The 18,339-nt window shown below is 40.2% G+C and overlaps 1 protein-coding gene across 2 annotated transcripts in view; it reads right to left on the minus strand.

Annotated features, from left to right (window-relative positions):
- Positions 1–18,339, minus strand: part of spryd3 (SPRY domain containing 3) — a 71,685-nt gene that overhangs the window by 25,511 nt on the left and 27,835 nt on the right. The window contains exons 7-8 of one of the 2 annotated variants that reach the window (XM_031725729.2): positions 12,903–13,052; positions 197–254 (exon numbers count right to left, since the gene is read on the minus strand). In XM_031725729.2, the coding sequence (XP_031581589.1) occupies positions 197–254; positions 12,903–13,052 (208 nt within the window). The remainder of the gene's footprint in view (positions 1–196; positions 255–12,902; positions 13,053–18,339) is intronic. The other variant, XM_039604702.1, reaches the window with a different exon arrangement.

The raw sequence follows: 18,339 nt of genomic DNA on the forward strand, positions 1-18,339 counted from the left end.
TGTGATGTTGGCATCTAAAGGCAGCAAAAGATGCTTCAGAGGAAGTAAATCCAATTTATGTATTCCACTGAAACATGACTACGGGGGTAATTCCACACCGAGAGGAAAAAAACAAGAAAAACAAACCACACAGGACTTTCTTTCTGTGAAAGGGGTTAATAAGAAAAAAAGAGGAAACTGAGTTAAAATCTCTCACCTGCATGGTAGGCCACTGATCCTCGGCTCCACCCCGGATGTCTGTTCTTGGGGTAGTCCTGCACAAACACAGGCACACCGGTCACAATAGATATCTGCACCAGGTAGCTTCACTGATTAACAGATAACAGATTAACAGACGATTAACAGATGAGCTAATGAACGGCACAAACAGCTTCCCATCGACATAAATATAATTTTTTTTGACAGTTGGAGCTTCAAGCAGTCAGAAAAACAGGAAGATACACAGATTTCAAAGTAATAAAGGTAAAACAGACTCATGGGCTGAGTCTGTTAAAAGACGGCCTCATCACCTGCGGGCCAGGATAAGAATTTGCATCTCAGAACTTAAGGGCTATGGTTCTCATTTACAACAGAATGAAGCGCTCAAGGTTGGGAATAAGTTGAGGCATTTGAGTATCTGTGAGGGATAGACTGATGAATTGGTGCACTGTCTGCAGTGATGACAAAGCTGTTGCAGTAAAGAGAGAGCTGGGCGTTAATTTAATGCTCCATCTACGTCCTTATCGTCACTTGCAGCCACAAGCTCTGAGCAGCGACCAAAAAAATAAGATCACTGATACAAAAAGCGGAAATGAGCTTCCTCCAAAGGGTGTGCTCAGCCGGAGAGATTTGATGAGCAGATAGGTCATTCGGGAAGAGCTCAGAGTAGAGCGGCAATCACTCAACAGTGAAAGGAGCCAGTTGATATTGTTAAGAATCTGACAAGGACGCCTCTTGGGTGCCTGCTAGGTTAGGTGTGTGGGTATTTCCAACCAGAAGGAGACCCTGGGGCAGACCCGGGACATGCTGGAAAGATCACATGTCTGGGCTGTCTTGGGAAGGCCTCAGTGCTGTGACACTCTGGTGATGTTTATTAAATGTTTACATTTAATGAACTCCAAACTCCACATTTAATGTCAGCTGCACACTAACAGACCACTTTTCATGCATTTGCACAGCTCAAATACTTAAAAGACATTTAACTTTTTTGTAAAGTTAAGCTAACTTGTATGCAACAGCTGTATGATTACCTCCCTTGTAAATGTGACTCTAAAGTGGATCAACTTTAAAGTCAAAATTTAAAATGGTTTATTTTTTAATATCCTAAAATTTCTTTTACATTACCAAGCAAAAAACAGATTTAATCTATCCATCTGGTAATTATCTATGAATTCTTAACTTGAAAATGTCAAACTGTCTCTGTTGTTTGAATTATTGTAGCTCACTTAACTCACTTAAAAAATGAAACTTCTGGGGGAAAAAACCTCCACTCGGTTTATAAGCAGCTGCTGATCAGTCACCACCTAGATACTGCTATCGCCACGGGCCAATGACAGAAATGCCTCCAGCGTCACTGAGGGGCTATTTTGCGCTGAGCGGGGGATTTTCCCCTCAGAGAGCTGAGAGGTTTGTTCAATGAGGATTTGAGGTAAAACAGTGCGTAGTTTATTTGCCATTTATGCCTCAGAAACTGCTCAACAAAACCCATTTTTGGTCATACTTTGTCAGACAACAGAGACAATGATAAACATTGGAAATATTGAAGAGTCCGGTTGTTCTCGACTTCATGAATGCTCTGCTGTTTTTGTGCGTAGTTGGGGCTGTTAGTCTGCGTCTTTGTCCGGCTTTTTTCATGCCTCATTACATTAAAAAAACTAAACATCATTTTGTTTTAAGTAAGACTTCAAAGTAACAAATGAGACTATAATTCAACAGGAAAGTGTGTGCAGAGGCCAAAGAGGAGCAGAACCAAGGGTTGTTTTCCTAATTCTACCCAACTGGGCTTCTTTTTGAAGCTAGAAGAGTCGCCTCCTGCTGGTCATTAGAAAGAAGGTGTGCTTAAGGACTTGGCGTCGTAAATGCAGAGTTTCCACTCATCTATTTTTATATATCATCTATGGCATGAACACATCAGAACTGGTATATGTTTCTCAAATAGAAGTTTTTAAATGGCATTCAGCCACAGCTTCACCGGCTCCATCCTGTGTCGAAACAGCAGCTCCACTCAGACCGAGCTGGATGTGAAGCTTCGTCTCTCACCAAGACAGAAAAGAAATGTCTGATTTCACTTTATAATAACAAGGTTAAAATGATTTAATAGGCTGCAAATCCTAGTTTTTTATGTCCGTTTATAATTCATTTATGCTAAACGGGCTGGCAGGTAGCGTGCACGTCACACACAGTGGCAGATTTAGATCTAGGCAGCTCTGCAAAGTAGAAAGCCAGCCTTCAGATTTCCAGAGGAGTTTGAAATGGGTTCTTTATCCATGTTAACATGCTAATGGGTGTGAGGATCATCTGTTTTGGATACCTGTCAGCGTCTGCTGAGGGTGTGTTGTGTTCTCTCTCCCTCTCTCTCTCTTTCCATCTGTCTGCATGTACAGTGTGTGCGCCTTTCTCCAGGTTTCACCATGCCAACAGTAATAACTATCAGGCCAACTTTTGGATAAGATCACAGAATGACTCAGAGGTAATTACTAAAGATTTTTATCTGTTTTCTAGGCTGCACATCCATTACTGTAGAAACACACTACTGAGCAAGAGAGAAAAGAGCCACAATGACATTATGGTTTTCTTTTATCTCTCAGTGGGCAACATCTTCTGAATGCTTACTTGTACATCCTCTCTTTTTCCCTAAAGTAAACTCTTCCCACTGCACTTCTTTTCATATAGTATTAGCACACAAAAGGCAACCTGAAGACCTTTCATTTTCATCTTGTCAAAAGAAATCCAAATATGACCAGGATGACGTCCAGAAAAGAAAAACAAATCAGCCTTTAGCAAGACACTGTGAAGGGAGCTGTACTTTTATTCAAACAGGCTCTGACTGATGACTGATGCAGACTGAATAGGTAATACATTACCCAAAGCAAAATAAGCCAGATGAAATTATTACTATTAGCACCTGTGTGGGATGAGAGGTAAACAACAGGGACAGTGCAGACAGACAGCTTGGCCAGGACAGGCATTCGGAGGCCACGACATCAGGGAAACATCAATGATCCCATCTGACAACCCCATTGGGGCTGGAGGAACAGGAAATGGAGATGGATGGAGGGGGAAAGCGAGAGAAGAACAGAGTGAGACATCAGCAGAAGAAGAGAGAGACATGGAGGAATGCAGCTACCGCTCCAAGCCTGAAACCCCTTGATCCGCCAAGTCTGCTCCTCTTCCCCCTCGTCTCAACCACAAGCCTGAGGATTCCTCCAGCTGACTGGCATGTGGGTTCCCCGAGAAGGAAAGGAACGTCTGGGTGTTTTCTCCCTGATTGATGAGCCTGATCAGTGATTTCTAAAATAAGGCACTATTAGGAACAGCTAAGCAAATAAGGGGAAGATTTAGAGTTTCTAATGTAAACCGCAGACATGTGTCTGATAAATGGATCAACCATTAAATGCTTGTTCTCATAGATGTCTTTGTGGTAATTGTTGTGTCCATCATTTCTAATTCAAAACATGTCCTCAGTGTATTCAATCCATCAAAATAAATATGGTGTCCCTTCCACAACCTACTGATTTAACTAACTCTGATTTAATAACGCCTATTGGCTAGACTACCACACATTTTATTCATCTATGAAAATTATCTGCACGGGATAAAAAAATTATACTTTTTAGAGTAAAAAGTCTCAACAGCTGTTGGATGGATTATCAGGAAATTCAGTGAAGACATTCATCATCTTTGTGAACTCAGGTGGCTCGACTGATCATAATTTGTTAGGTCAAAAATTTAATTCATCCAACACTTTGGCATGTGGAAAAGTTTGCACATACACGTGCACAAAAAAGCAACCTCAACTGATGTCATCCACATAGACTGCATATGAAAAATAGATGTAGCCACTGTGACATCATCCACTGGTTTCTGGACTTTGCATTGAAAGAGTGAAAGTGAAAGGAAAAGTTTACAAGATGCTAGTGAGGCTCACTGTGGTGTATGGTTTGGAGACAGTGACACTGACAAAGATATGAGGTCAAGCTAGGATGGACTGGATTAGAAATGAGCATATCAGTGTGGCGGGGTGTGGTCTGCGGTGCCGCTGCAGGGGAGGCGGACGCAACTGAGCGGCATTCATAATGACGCCTCGCCGGCTTAAAGTCTGAACTGGGTTCTGTCTGTCATTTTGGGAGGATTAGCTGGGGGATTCCCATGATGCATTGAGTATTTCCTTTTCAGTCACCTTTCTCACTCAACATGTGTTAACAGACCTCTCTGCATTGAATCATACTTGTTATTAATCTCTGGCTTTCTTCAACAGCATGTCCTTCATCCTGTCTTCCTTCTCTCACCGCAACTGGTCGCAGCAGATGGCCCCGCCCCTCCCTGAGCCGGAGGTTTCTTCCTGTTAAAAGGGAGTTTTTCCTTCCCACTGTCACCAAAGTGCTTGCTCATAGGGGGTCATTTGATTGTTGGGTTTTTCTCTGTATGTATTATTGTAGGGTCTACCTTACAATATAAAGCGCCTTGAGGCGGCTGTTGTTGTGATTTGGCGCTATATAAATAAAACTCAATTGAATTGAATTGAAAGTTGTTCTTGTTGGTGTGTGTTCAGCTGGCGGCTGAAAAGCTGCAGCCGTGTCTGTAAGACACAGCAACCAGGAATAAAGAAAGTATGCTGAAAAGCATTAAAATATGGTCGGGTCTACCGTGGGTTCATTATAATCAGAGGGACAGCTCAGATCAAGCTTTAGAGGCAAAGTTATCAAGGCTGAGGTGGTTTGGACATGTGCTGAGGAGGGAAAGTGGGTACACTGGACAAAGGATGTTGAATAGGGAGCTTCCAGGCAGGAAGAAAAGAGTAAGAACATAGAGAGGCTTCAAGGATGTAGTGAAGGAGGACTTGCAGAGGCTTGGTGTGACAGACGAGGATACTAGGAATAGAGTGAGATGGAGGCAGATGATCTGCTGTGACCCCTAAAGAAAATTATTGTTTTAGTGCGTTCTTTTTTAGCTCGAGGTGACCATATTTGGGACCACAGTGAATGATCGAGTGCTGAGTGATCAACTAATGCTTGGAAGATTAGTTAGTAAACTGCAGCCATCAACTGTATGGATGAATTTAATAATACACGAAACTATATTAGAGACTGATTGGGAAGTCTCTATCAAATCATATTAGTCAGATAAAAACTTATTTTGGTTGCTCCCTCTAGATAATCTATTAGAAGGTACCAACAGCACAAATACATTTAAAGACTCAAACTAGACCACATTAAGGTGTATGAGTTATAAAATTATGTAACAAAGAACGTTTTAATATGGGAGTCATTATGGATTGATTTGTTTTTGAAGTCAGCCTCAACCAACCAGTTTTTGGCATCTCCCCAATCATTTTTCTTTTAGCCCTGAAGGTTGATGTTTGGTTATCCAAAAACAGTGTTAAGCTGGCCAAACACTCCATATTCTGGCAGCCTTTTACATGCAATGTTAGTTATTGAAAAAATAATCACAAATTTATGATAATAGGAATATTTTTATTTCCTTTAGAAGGATGCTGAATTTTTGTTTGGTCATGCAACTTTAGCCTGGATCTCTTAGCGTGACAGTGGTCTGTATTCGCCTCATTTCCTGCTTCACATTTATTTCTTGGATTGCACCTTGGTGTCACATTTTAACTGTGCCAAGAAAACAATCTGAGTAGAGCCTGATAGTGTTTAGTTCCCCTTCATTTTGGCGATGAGTGATAAATGAATGATTTTAGTCACAGCCTTTGTATAATTCAAACTTAGCCAAGAGATAAGCATTGTTCTCTTGAGGATGCCCCACTTCTCCAAGTTTCATTAAAACCATCCTATAGTTTTTGTCTAATCCTGTTTACAGTCAGACAAATATGAATACATGAAAATGTTCTGAACATATAACAACAGGGAGTCCTGCAATAGGTGGTTTGGCCTCACGCTGAGCCTTGATGTCAACATCAGAGCCAGTCTAGAATAAAACATACAGATATATCCAAAAGAAGTTGATTAATTTATTTTTTTCTGCTTACTGCACTTTTTAGTGTAAATTAATAAACTATTTAACTTCCTGTGTTAATATTCTCCTACAGCATTTGCACTCTTACATGTTTTTATCCTCCCAGTTAGAAACCATCCATAGATATGTACTCTCTCTGCAGTGCTGCAATTTTGGTATTCAATAAGTGATAGTGCCACTAATCACATGTACACTTTTCTATTGATGACTGGATTAATTAACCAGCTGGTTTACTCTCACAAACTCCAAACTTTTGAAACATGGTCACTACCCCTGTTTGCCTAGAGCAATGCAAAGAACTGTAAGCTCCTGGAAAGAATAATAAACGGTAGAGTTGAATCCACAGCATGGAAGAGCAAAAGCCTCCGATATCAGATCCACAGCTGCTATCAGAGCAGCCTGCATTTCCACACTGTGGCAGAGTAAACAAGTCTGAAAAAGTATGAGTGGGAAGGTGCGGGCAGAAAGGAAAACCATGTGGAAGCAGATACCCATCACCTACTGCTGCTATCACACTGACATATCACAGCGCTGTCTAAAAATATAACTTAAGCCATGAAGTGCCGCAGATGTGCATGCATGAGTGTTTGCGTGCATACGTGTGTGAAGAAGGCACAGTTTGCGGGAAGGGAAAGTACTGTTTCTGTTTGTACGTGCCTCACCTATAGGGGTTGGGCACAGGCTGTGTAGGGAACTAATGCAGGTCTGTTTGTTTAACCCCATGTCATCAGGCTAAAACCTCCAGCTGCCCACATAACAGCAACTGTCTGTCATTAGCCAATGATGTGACTCGAGAGAAGAGAACAACAGCCTATCTGTGTGTATTTGTTTGGGCATGTCCATCACTTTTTATGGATGCAAGTTCAAATGCAAGATGAAATCAGATAAATTGCTAAATTAGCTCTGTTATTGAACGAGCGCCAGAGAGAGTGCATAGCTGATGTTTAGCGTGGCAGCGTATTATTCATTTTAGACAGGAATGTGTCGCAAAATTTATAGCTATTTTCCAAAGAAATACCAAATAGTTTGTCGGGTAGTACAATCATTTAAAGAGCAGGTTCCAGAGAACAGTGGTTCAAGTCCAGGCATACCTGCAGATTCTATATCACCCAATCATTGTTACTCTAGCTGCATAAAAAGTAATTAATAAAACTTAACTTTATTATATTAAACCATCTAAAATGTCCTGACTGATACACTAAAGCCTCTGACTGAGGTAGAGCTAAAAGTCTATTTAGAAATACTACTTGAAACTACTGCAAATGGTGCCAAGGAGGCACCAGGAAACCAAAACATCTCTTCTGAGAGAAGAGAACACCAGATACAAGTCAGAGGCAGCAGACCTTCTGTTGGTTTGTGTGAAAGCGGCTGATAAGGGGACAGAATTATATGTTAGTGGAGCTTATTGCACAGCAAATAAATTACAGATATCGTACTCAAAAGCACCTTTATTTGTCAATACAATCAGAGCTCCCGCTATGCCACTACACAGATAACAGAGGAAATGTTCTGCAGAAATGCATTCAGGCTTGCCTTATGGTGTACCTTGGGGACAAAGTCTGCAAACCTATGTTTTAGACTACTGCATTAAAAGTTTGGGGTCACTTAGAACAGTTATTGACTTATTATCAGAAATGTTCATAAGTGATTGGTCAAAAATCATTAGTGATTTTTAGTGGAGTATCTACATAGGCCCACTTTCAGGAGCCATCACTTCTGTACTACCTAATGCAGTTTCATCGCGTTTAAAGTCAAACTGCTCATGTTGGCACAGCTTGCAATCACTGTGCTGTTATAAGATTTTTTTTTAAAAGCTTTCATACAGCGGTCTTCATAAACAAGTTCCAGTTTGGGTTTTATGTGTACCATTTGTTGAGTTTACAACCTGCTTCTCAAACTTGTATTTATACTCGTCTTCTTGTTCAGTACTGCTCTGACGTCTTCCACTTCTCTTTCTGCTTTAGTTATCCAACTTACACTGCTCATCAATCAGCTGACTCCCAGCCTAAGAGCTTCCTGCTTCTGTCCAGTGGCCAAGAAACTATTCCACATGCCAATGTACAAAAGAAAAGGACAGACTGAAAGAATATGATGTTCTTTATCTTTAAATGTATCCATTATTTTCTCAGTTTAATGATTAATTTATTTGTAAATGAATGGTTAAAAAATGTTGTGCTATGAATAATACCTTTTCATAGTTCAAGTTAACATCTTCAGACATCATTTACATCTTTTTCTATCTAAGCACCATCCAAAACCCAAAAGATACACAGTTTAATCCACATTTATGAAGGAGCTGCTGCCCAGTATTTCTGAGACTTGTTTACGAGAAAGGGGAAAGTAGAGCAGGAGACTGAAAGATGGATTGTCATCTGTGTTGACGTGGACCCTGTACTGATCTGCTGTTGTAAAGAGAGAGCTGAGAGTGAAAGTGAAGCTTTCGATTTACACTTCAACCCTCAACTAAAGCCAAACACTGCGGGTAGTGACCGAAAGAATGAGATCTCAGATAAAAGTAGCGGAAATGAGATTCCTCCCAAGGCTCTCTTGGCTCAGCCTTAGAGATAGGGTGAGGAACCTGTTCATTCAGGAAGGACTCAGAGTAGAGCTGCCGAGGATGCATCCTGTGCACCTCCTTGTTGAGGTGTTTTGGGCATGTTGAACTTGGAGGAGACCCCGCAACAAACCCAGAAGATGCTGTGAGATGAGGGAGCTTGGCTGGCTTAGCAATGCCTTGTTGTCCCATTGGGTGACCACAGCTTAGACCCAGATAAGTAGTAGATTTATGAAAGCATAAAATAGTCAAGTTTTAGAAAGTGGAAGTGGTGATTGTTTTTGCATTGTTGCATTAAAAATGAATGATTCTTTAAAGCGGAATTTATACTAAGTAGCATCCCTGACACTGTTGTTGTACTGGTTGTGATCAGAGGCCTTGGCACAGTAACTGATCCTTTGTTTTATCCTAAGTTGACCCTGCTAGAAAGAGATTCTTGGAGCAGCACAAAAAAACGGTTAGAAGGACTGCTGCATCACAAGAGGAAAAGGAAGAGTGCTGTTCCCAGGACCTGTTCCCGGGGCACACCAGGACAGAGGAAACCATTTTATTTCTTGTTTGTGTGTACAAGCGTGTAGGCTTCGCTGTGTGTGTGTAGCTTTATGACTGGGCTGCTGTACATTACCAGAGACTCAATGCAAGAGGGTCAAGGGTGAACTGAGAAAACCATCTGTCTTTTTCAAAACACTGATGGCTACTCAATCAAATACTTTCCGTTCACTCCTCTGTCATATCCATTTTTCTCTCCCAGCTGCATCTATACTCCCGCAGGGTTACCGTCATTTTTTGTAGGATTTTCAGATGGCGGTTGTTTGTTTTTCAAAACATGAGGGCTTTCCTGCTTCGCTTTTTTTTCACCTGTGTTTTTCCCTTTCCCTTGATTTTTCTAGCTCTTGACGTTTTACCTAGCTTCCCCACCTTGCCATCTACTCTCTACACTCTTCCACCCCATAATTAATCCTAGATCTCTTTGTCCCACAGCCTAGCAACCGCTGTGTGTACCGGATGAAAAACAACTGTGCTACCAAGCGTATGCATGCTGTACATTCATAAAGACCCTTATCTTCCGTCTTCAGAGGAATGAGAGAGAAAGCGAGGGGGTCATGACAGGTCTAGGAATGGCAGCGGGGTCAAAACAGATCTTAGATTATGAAACACGCAAAACAACAGCATTTACTTTACACACAAAGAATTCAGACTTATCACATAGCCCAAATTCTTCAGACTTTCCCTTTTGGGCAGGAAACTGGCAATAGTGGCTTAGGGGATTGAAAAATTTACTCCACCCCCGCCTCCTTTTTCGTCTTTTCTTTTGATCTGTTAAGTGTTTTTTTTAAGCTTAAAAAAATTCTCTAAACTTAACGCTTAATAAGGTTTAAAAAGGCGAGAAATGTCAGGCTATAAACATGTTTTTATCTTCTGTTAAACTTTGGCCATGTTAACATATGACTCTACGGAGACTGGTTCCCTTTTGGAGCCATCCTTCAGTGGCCACTGGAGGAACTGCAGTTTTTGGCACTTCCATGCTGGCTTCATTTTTCAGCCAACATGGAAGGCTGATGCTTGTTTAGCACATTTGCATGCTAACTTTCACTAATTTGCATTTAACACGGAGTGCAACGCAGGCTAATAGGAATGTTATTAGCTTCAGGGGTATTTTGAAAATCTGATCTTACCATCTACTCTCTACACTTAGTGATGCTCAAGTAAAAGTCATAATAATGGATAATACAGGATTCTTGGGGCTGCTGCTGATACCGTAACGTGTATTAAAAAGGGAAAAGCTGCTTTGGCATCGCTCCTGACCTTAGGCTTAAAGCTTTTATACCAAAAACCCTGATTAAACCCAACAAACAAAAGTAATGCAGCCATTTAAAAAAAGGTGAGGGAACCTGAAAGCAAGCAAACTGACTTAAGTAATCACCGCTCAACCGCTTCCTCGCCTGTATGTGTTTACTTACATGTGTGAAACCCGACATTTGTCTGGTTTTATCCTTTTCTGCACATAAAATAATTCTGAAAATATAACAATAATGTCAACTAACTTTTTTTTTTTTTTGACACATGTCAAAAATGTCAACTAACATTTTTGACATGTGTATTTGTTGCAATATCAGTGTTGGCTGAAACAAAAAAGAGTTCTTATCATCATCTGTGGATTCTGAAATGCTATTAAAATGAAAATTATAATAGCTTATTTTGTTCTCCTTGGATCAAAACATTAGTTGCTTTCACTGAGTATTGTAGAAACTGTTACAGAACTACTTATTGCACTGAGTGTGAAACGAATGAATGAAAGCAATAAACTGTGATACTCCAAGCTCTTACCTTCCCAGTCACAAGGCAGGCCCGCCCTAACACATACCCTTGCTTTATCCCTCTTTTACACTCTACTGGAGATCAAAATTTACAAAATGAACATCATGTTCAGTAACTATAAACCCATCAGAAAAGTGTTTAAAGAGGTCATGCAGAAAAGTAGCATCATTTTCCCATATCATTTTTATGATCTTCCCCCTGCTGGAGATTACAAAGAATGTAGATTTAAGGCATTTTACCCATTGTCTTACACTGCATACCTGATGCACTGGATAAACAACTGAGTCATGAAATCAATTTTTTAACTTCTTTCGAGTTGTCCTATGCCTTTTTTTTGTGAGTAAACAACAGCTTAACAGTAACAGTAGGCCATGAGACAGACCAACTAAACAAATAGTTGCAGCTTATGTCTAAAAAAATATCTTTAAATTATAAAATTCCCCAATTCTTTCACCTGGCAAGCTGATAGGCTTGCAGTACATGTGCAGAAACTCTGCCAATATCACAACATAGTCCTTTTAAACAATTCAGGTTTTAATTATTTGCCAATTTTAAAGAATTCCATCGCTACGAAGGAAACGTGGAAGTGGAGCACGCATATGCTGTCCAAGTCTATTTTTTCCACTCACCTTCTCCTATACATCTGTATAGCTCTTTATCTTCCCGTCATCCAGTAAGGTGACCTATGCATCCCCTCGTTTCTCTTCTATATAAATTCCCTGTGAAACCTTGAAAGATGTTGTAGAAGTTTCATCTTTTGTTTTTGTTATTAAAAGGAGCAGAGTTTTGACCCTGGGAGAGACAGTGCTGGCAGCTCTCTGTAGGCCTTGGCTTTGGCACTTACTAATATTTCACATCCATAACACTCAAGGCTACACTTACAGGGTGTGAAAAAACTCACAAATCATTAACCCACATAGGTGAAGAAATAGTTCCTGACTCATCGGAGTTTAATCTTGTCTTTCATGAGGAGGGTTAAAACAGCTGTCTTGAACCTATTACTCCTTTTATTTTAAATCTCTGCAGGTGTTTATTGAAAGGTCTTGACATATTGATCGTAGATTTATTCACTTTCAGCATCTCTCGTCTATCACTTTCACTATATTCTGCCTGTTTCGTTCTTTAAAGCCGGCCAGCACTCGAAGTGGCGGTGCTAATGCTGAAATTGGAACCGCATGTGCATACTTTGGAAAAAGAAATAGGGGTTCAAACGAGAGTGTTAAAATTTCGCTAATTGTATTTTCCTCTTAAAGGTGTTTCATCTCTCCAAAGTAGGCCATTAAAGAATGGGTAAACTGCTGGATAATGGGAATAAAAATCAATTATAAAGGCACAGTACCAATACATTTACTACTGAACTATGCTCCAAAATCTAAAAACAGTTTTACCAGCTTAGCAACTCATCCGATTTTCTCAATTCACTGGGATCTGCATGTATGTGAAAGAACTTATAAAAGGACAAGAGTGCCGCTGCTCCTCCATCAGGCCAAGATTACAACATTCCCAAGACAGGGCCTGAGGAACATTTTGTACATGGTAATTATCTGCCTAATTCCCAATTCAGGCTTTTGTCAAAGTTTTCCATCATTAGCATGTTTTTACCTCGACCACTTGTCGAACTATGGGGAACAGAAAGGGAGCGTATGAGTGAGTAGAATCCAAGAATAAGTCAGTGGGAGACGTGTTCATGCAGTCCACATGCTCTGAAACCATTAAGCTATGCTTTCTAATATATTACAATGTGGAAAAATAGGTGTGGTGGCTAAATGCTGAACACAACCCCCCCCCCCCAAAAAAATAAAACTGAATGTAGGTGTAAAAATGTCAAAAGCTGTTCTTTTCTTAGAAAGCTCACCCTTCTTGCCAAGCCCAGGGCAATGTAGCATTTCTCCCCAGCATCGACTATCTCCACTTCATAGTAATGACAGCGGGTGGTGAGTGGCTGTCGGGCCTGGGCCAAACCCACATCCATAATACTCTTTCCTTTGCCAACATACTCCAAAAGCTGAGAAAGAAAAAAAAAACATGCAGAGAAGAAGAAGAAGAATGAGGGTTAATATGCTGAGAAATAAACAACAGACTCACATTACCAACCAAAAGACTGCAGGGTTTCAGACTCAGCGTGACTGGCTCCATTCTGCAACAAACTGTATTTATGACACAAGTATTAGTCCCTGAATCATTGTAGCGGTGCAACTAGGGGAAAAAATATAAAGACATATGCAGCTGAGGTCTACCATTACTTTTGTAATGGTTGTCAAAGGTACAGCTGCAGGCAAGCAGGGAACTGTGGTAATGTTTTCAAAGCACATACACGTAATCTCCACGAAAACGGACACCCATTGTTTGTTCAGCTCAGCCACTGCTGTCATTGTGTTTCTCTTACTTTCTCAACTCTTTAAGAGTTCGCATTAATGACCAAGTCCTTGCAGAGGACCACTTCAGCCTCTTTGAATTTATACAGACTTTTATCTTCAATCATTTACGTTGTAGAGTTTTTCTTAAACCACACCGCTGGGTCATTTTTGGGACAAAACACTAACTTGTTCTTAATGAACATTGACCAAAAGGCACAAGATTTTAGACACCTATTCAGCATGAGTCACATTCATCATATATAGTTTAGTGTAACCAATGCTCTTTTGTCATTTTCAAATTTCACCATATTTGGTGAACGTGCAATATAAGGTCCACCCTGGATGTATTTCAAATAATGTTTGGGTAAGCATTCATGGCCACTGTATGATGAAGTCTTTGGTCACCTTCTGAGGTTTTCTCTGGCTGTACCAAGAGGTTATCAAGTTGTTGTTTTTTAAATATCCCAGCAATTATTGGTGACTGCCATGAAATTTGGTACTGAATATCCATCGTGTCAAACTAGCAACATATTTGATCCCACAACTTGCTATTGGCACTAAAATTGTCCGCCTCATCCTAAATATCATCTATATACATGCATTGAAATATGGTACAAATATTCTTGATTCCACACCAATGAATCCCTTTGATATTAAATATCAATATTAAATATTAAATAAGGTCTCTCCTGTCCAGTCTTTAGTGTTCTTTAGTGTTGTTAGAGAATTGTTTTTTCTTTTCCCAGACGGTTCATTGTTAGATGGTTTTGGTGAGTCCTTCAGATCTTACAAAATCGGTATAGCATTTGAGTTTTCTTCTCCTCACTGATCTTCAGATAAACCTTTGTGTTCTTCAGTGGTCTAGTGCAGCGGTCCCCAACCTTTTTTGCACCACGAACCGGTTTATGTCCCACAATATTTTCACGGACCGGCCATTAAGGTGTCGCGGATAAATACAACAAAATAAAACCAGTACCAGTACCAAAAAAGACGATTTATTCATAACACGGGGAAAAACCCATGGAAACCGAGTTAACGATAAAAATGATTAACTAAATAACGCTAAAAACTGATAAAACCCTGAAAACTATGAATTTCACACCAGAGCCTCAACTCTCGGTACCAAACGACTCACGGACCGGTACTGGTCCATGGCCCAGGGGTTGGGGACCACTGGTCTAGTGAACTTCATCGTTCATTGTGAAAGAATCACCGTGAGACGCCCAAGATCGTGTAGTAACATCCCGTTTCCGCTGTCAAAGTTTCATCTGAAGTTCTGCTGAAACGGTCGAGATTTTGCAGGTGCGGAAAGGGCAGATGATCAAGACCCGTGGGAGTTTCATTTTGCACTTCACTGGAAATGTCTCACTTTTCCATATAATCCTCAACTGTACCAGCTCTTGTTGTTTGTGCAGCTTTCGCCTTCTAAATGAATTAACTTTAAAATGGATAAGCATGAAATCCCAACAGGTATTCATCTTTCCCTCAAGATAAATAAAAACTCTACTTATCCCCTAAACTTTCCACTGGTAGGGCTGACAAACAAAACCATGAATGCCTTAGAGGAGACACCGTTCAAAAATGTCTCACCTGTTTCTATGAAGGCAGGGTGGATAGGAAACACAGCTGATCAAGCTTGGGCAGGACCCAGTGTTGTTATAGAGGCCAGGGACTTAATTAACCACGCAACTAGCTGTTACAAGTGTATCCTAAGTGAGTGGGCATTATGATAGATTGACACTTCCAAACCCAGTCAAACCCTCACTGAATCGCCCACAGGGACTATCCTACAAGTACGAACAGCCACTCCAGACTGAAGATCCATTACTTGATGGTAATACAATTACTTTAAATTCTATTTTGGTCTTAAGCATCTAAACAGGTGAAGATGGGTGGGAACAGGTGAGTAGGTGGACAAAGCCTTTAGTCTGAGTGGAGTTTCCATGTCATGTGAGTGAATGTGTGAGCATGTGCGCAATGAAGAATACACCCCCTGGCTGAAAGGCTAGGATGACAGACGAGGTGGGGGTGGACAAAATTACTTCTGCATTAAGCCTTTGTGATTCCGAGCGTGCAACACCACCTGGGTGTGCTACGATTCAGTAGCCAGCCACTTAAAACGACACACCTGGTGGGAAAAGCTATTCAACATGTATGTCAAAAAAGTCAAGTGTCTCAATTAAGTTATTACAATTTTTTTCTCTGTGTTATTCGCTGTTGCTTAGCGATCTGTCAAACTGAAAATGATTCAGAAATGCAGCTGAGGCAGTCGAAGGTGATTAAACTGGTTAAATAGGACTGTACTTGTGTAGTTCATGTAGTTACACGCATTTTATTAACAGACATAAAAACCAAGAGTTACTGCAGCATTCCAAGTATGTAGAGACTAAGGAAACCACACAACCAATATCAGATTGTTATATTAGATAACCAATATAATAGATTGCAGGATATCAATTTCAAGATCTTTTTAGTGCTAACGATCACCACCTAGGACTTACTTTTCTTATGGGACATACAGTCGACTCTCTGCCAGAAAAACTAAGTACACCTCATGATTCGACCAGTCAGTCGACACATCGATCATTGGTTGAGGACTGTGATATCAGCATAGTGCCATGAACATTTACACTTCATTCGCTGCAGTCTTTTCCTAAATGTAATGTGTGGCTGCTCAAAAAAAGTTATAGAAATCACAGATTCAATGATGGAATAGGAATCGAAGAAGCAGAAACAGGGAAAAAAAAAAATCAGTAGTGAAGATTTTTCCGCCGTTTTATGCAGAACCCATGTTTTCCAACTGCTGCAGCAATTTCCCCCTGTGCCATCTGGGAATCCCAGCACTCGCCCTCTTTGATTTTTGATGTAAAAATGCCAGTGGAGACCAACCTGCTCACAGACCTGTGCCTGAAGCCTAGCCACAAGCTGAAATGCATTTTTGGTCCCCACCGCCATACACAAGGACAGCCACAGCAAGCATACAGTTTTGGGGGCTACCTGGAGGTAAATACCCACTGCAGAAGTCCTACACACAAGGTTTTTCCTATATATTGGACAAATGTGTCGCCCACCAAAGACGTTTTGGCCTTCCCTCAAAGGAAAATTACCAGGACTGTGATTTTAAACAAGTTCAACAACTGGGGATGAATTTGCTCTGAGCTAATACAGACAATTTGCGGGCCAATCGCCCCTACGTGCTTAGTCAATCCGCCAAAGGCCTATTTTGAGTCAGGAAAAACCCTGACATACCTTCCATGAGTTTTTCTGTATGCAGAAAATCTGAAGTGATTTAATAGCCAGCCAGCAGTTGGTAATGCAACATCCCATCTTCTTCTTGTTTTTTATTTCTTGCAGTCTTCTCCATATTGCTTTGCTGTGTGATCGATGCCTAGTAGTGGCTCCAAATATTTCCTCTTTTGTTCTGCAGAGTCAGCATCAAGATATTTGCTTTGCTTTTTAAAGTTACTATTTTACATACATGGAAATGTTAACTAATATTTAGACTTTAAGGCTATTTTTTGTTGTTTCATTGATATGTTCACCATCCCAGTCTTAGTATTTCCAACTTGTGTTTGTTGTTGTTTTTGTTGTCCAAGTTCCTCTTGGGCTGAAACATAAAGCCAACACCAAAATCTGCAGTTCCTTTAAAAGCCACCTGAGGCTGGCTACAAAAAACGACTCCAATTTGAAAATGTCCAACTTTACATCACTAAAACTTACGCTAACAGTCTGGTATGATGAATGGTTTTCGCCCTCTGTTGATTGTCTCTACCGTCATAACAAAATTAATAAAGAGATTTTTATTTCCTTTTTTTGTCTCATGTAAATATGGTCACTTCTAGGTCCAAAAGAAAAACTAACAAGGCAGCAGCCAAGATGCTAACACTGAAGGTGCAAAATGTGGAGTCCACAAACCAAATGGGTGACAGTGACCATTTTTATATAAAGTCTATGTCCAGACACAAAAATGAGGGTAACAACTACAACAGTTATCACAACTGAAAATTTCTCATCTCTACCCTTCCAGGTACATTTACTTTGTTTCTTTCATTAATGCACTGTTGTCCACATGTACTATTAAGAAAAAATAAATAAATTATTCACTCTAACACATGTTCCACAGCAATCAAAACTCCGCAAAACTCCACCAGCACAAGATCTGGATTTTACCATCTCTACTAGTGTTTTTAAATTTGATTAGATTTTTAAATGCAGAGTCTGACACTTGGTGCAATTTTCTACTTCGCCAATTAAAGTGTACATTTTCTCTGTCTTCACCAAAAAAAAAATAAAAAAATAAAAAAATCTGCTTTTAAGGGATCAACAAACAGGATTTCAGACATCACAAATACAGTGGATACCAATTATGGTCCAACATCATCTTTTGTGGCCAGCAATTACCTTTTTAAGTTATTCTTATATTCTGGAAATTCATATTGTTGCACAAAAAACATATTTTTGTATGCTTTAATACTCATTATTAAATAATGTCTGCTTATAGTTTGACAATACTGTTAAGCGCTAACTGTAACTGCCTGCAGAAATGTGTGTGTAATGTGTGTTTGTCAACATTTTAACAGCACAGAATATGCCCGAGCAGCAAAAATTATTAAGATTAAAAGCAAATTTAGTCTGTAGTGCTATTTGTTCTGCTTAACATCTATTAGTTTTTATACTTTTGAGTGATTTGCAATCAACAGAGAAACAGTAACTGCAGATTGTTCGCCGTATTAAAGGCTGAACAGTTTCTTCCCCCTTTTCACAAAGGAAATCTCCACAGTAACCGGTGCCAAAGCCTCATTTGTTTAGTCTTTGTAATACCGTGTTGATTAATTGTTCATGGATAGCTTTCAACATTAGCCTCCACCTTAACCTGCTGCAGTTCATGCCTGGACAGCTGCTTCTCCTTTGGGAGAGGAGGAAAGAGTTTCGGTG

Source organism: Oreochromis aureus, linkage group 20 (genome assembly GCF_013358895.1).
Source record: "Oreochromis aureus strain Israel breed Guangdong linkage group 20, ZZ_aureus, whole genome shotgun sequence".
In the NCBI taxonomy this organism is placed as follows: domain Eukaryota; kingdom Metazoa; phylum Chordata; class Actinopteri; order Cichliformes; family Cichlidae; genus Oreochromis; species Oreochromis aureus.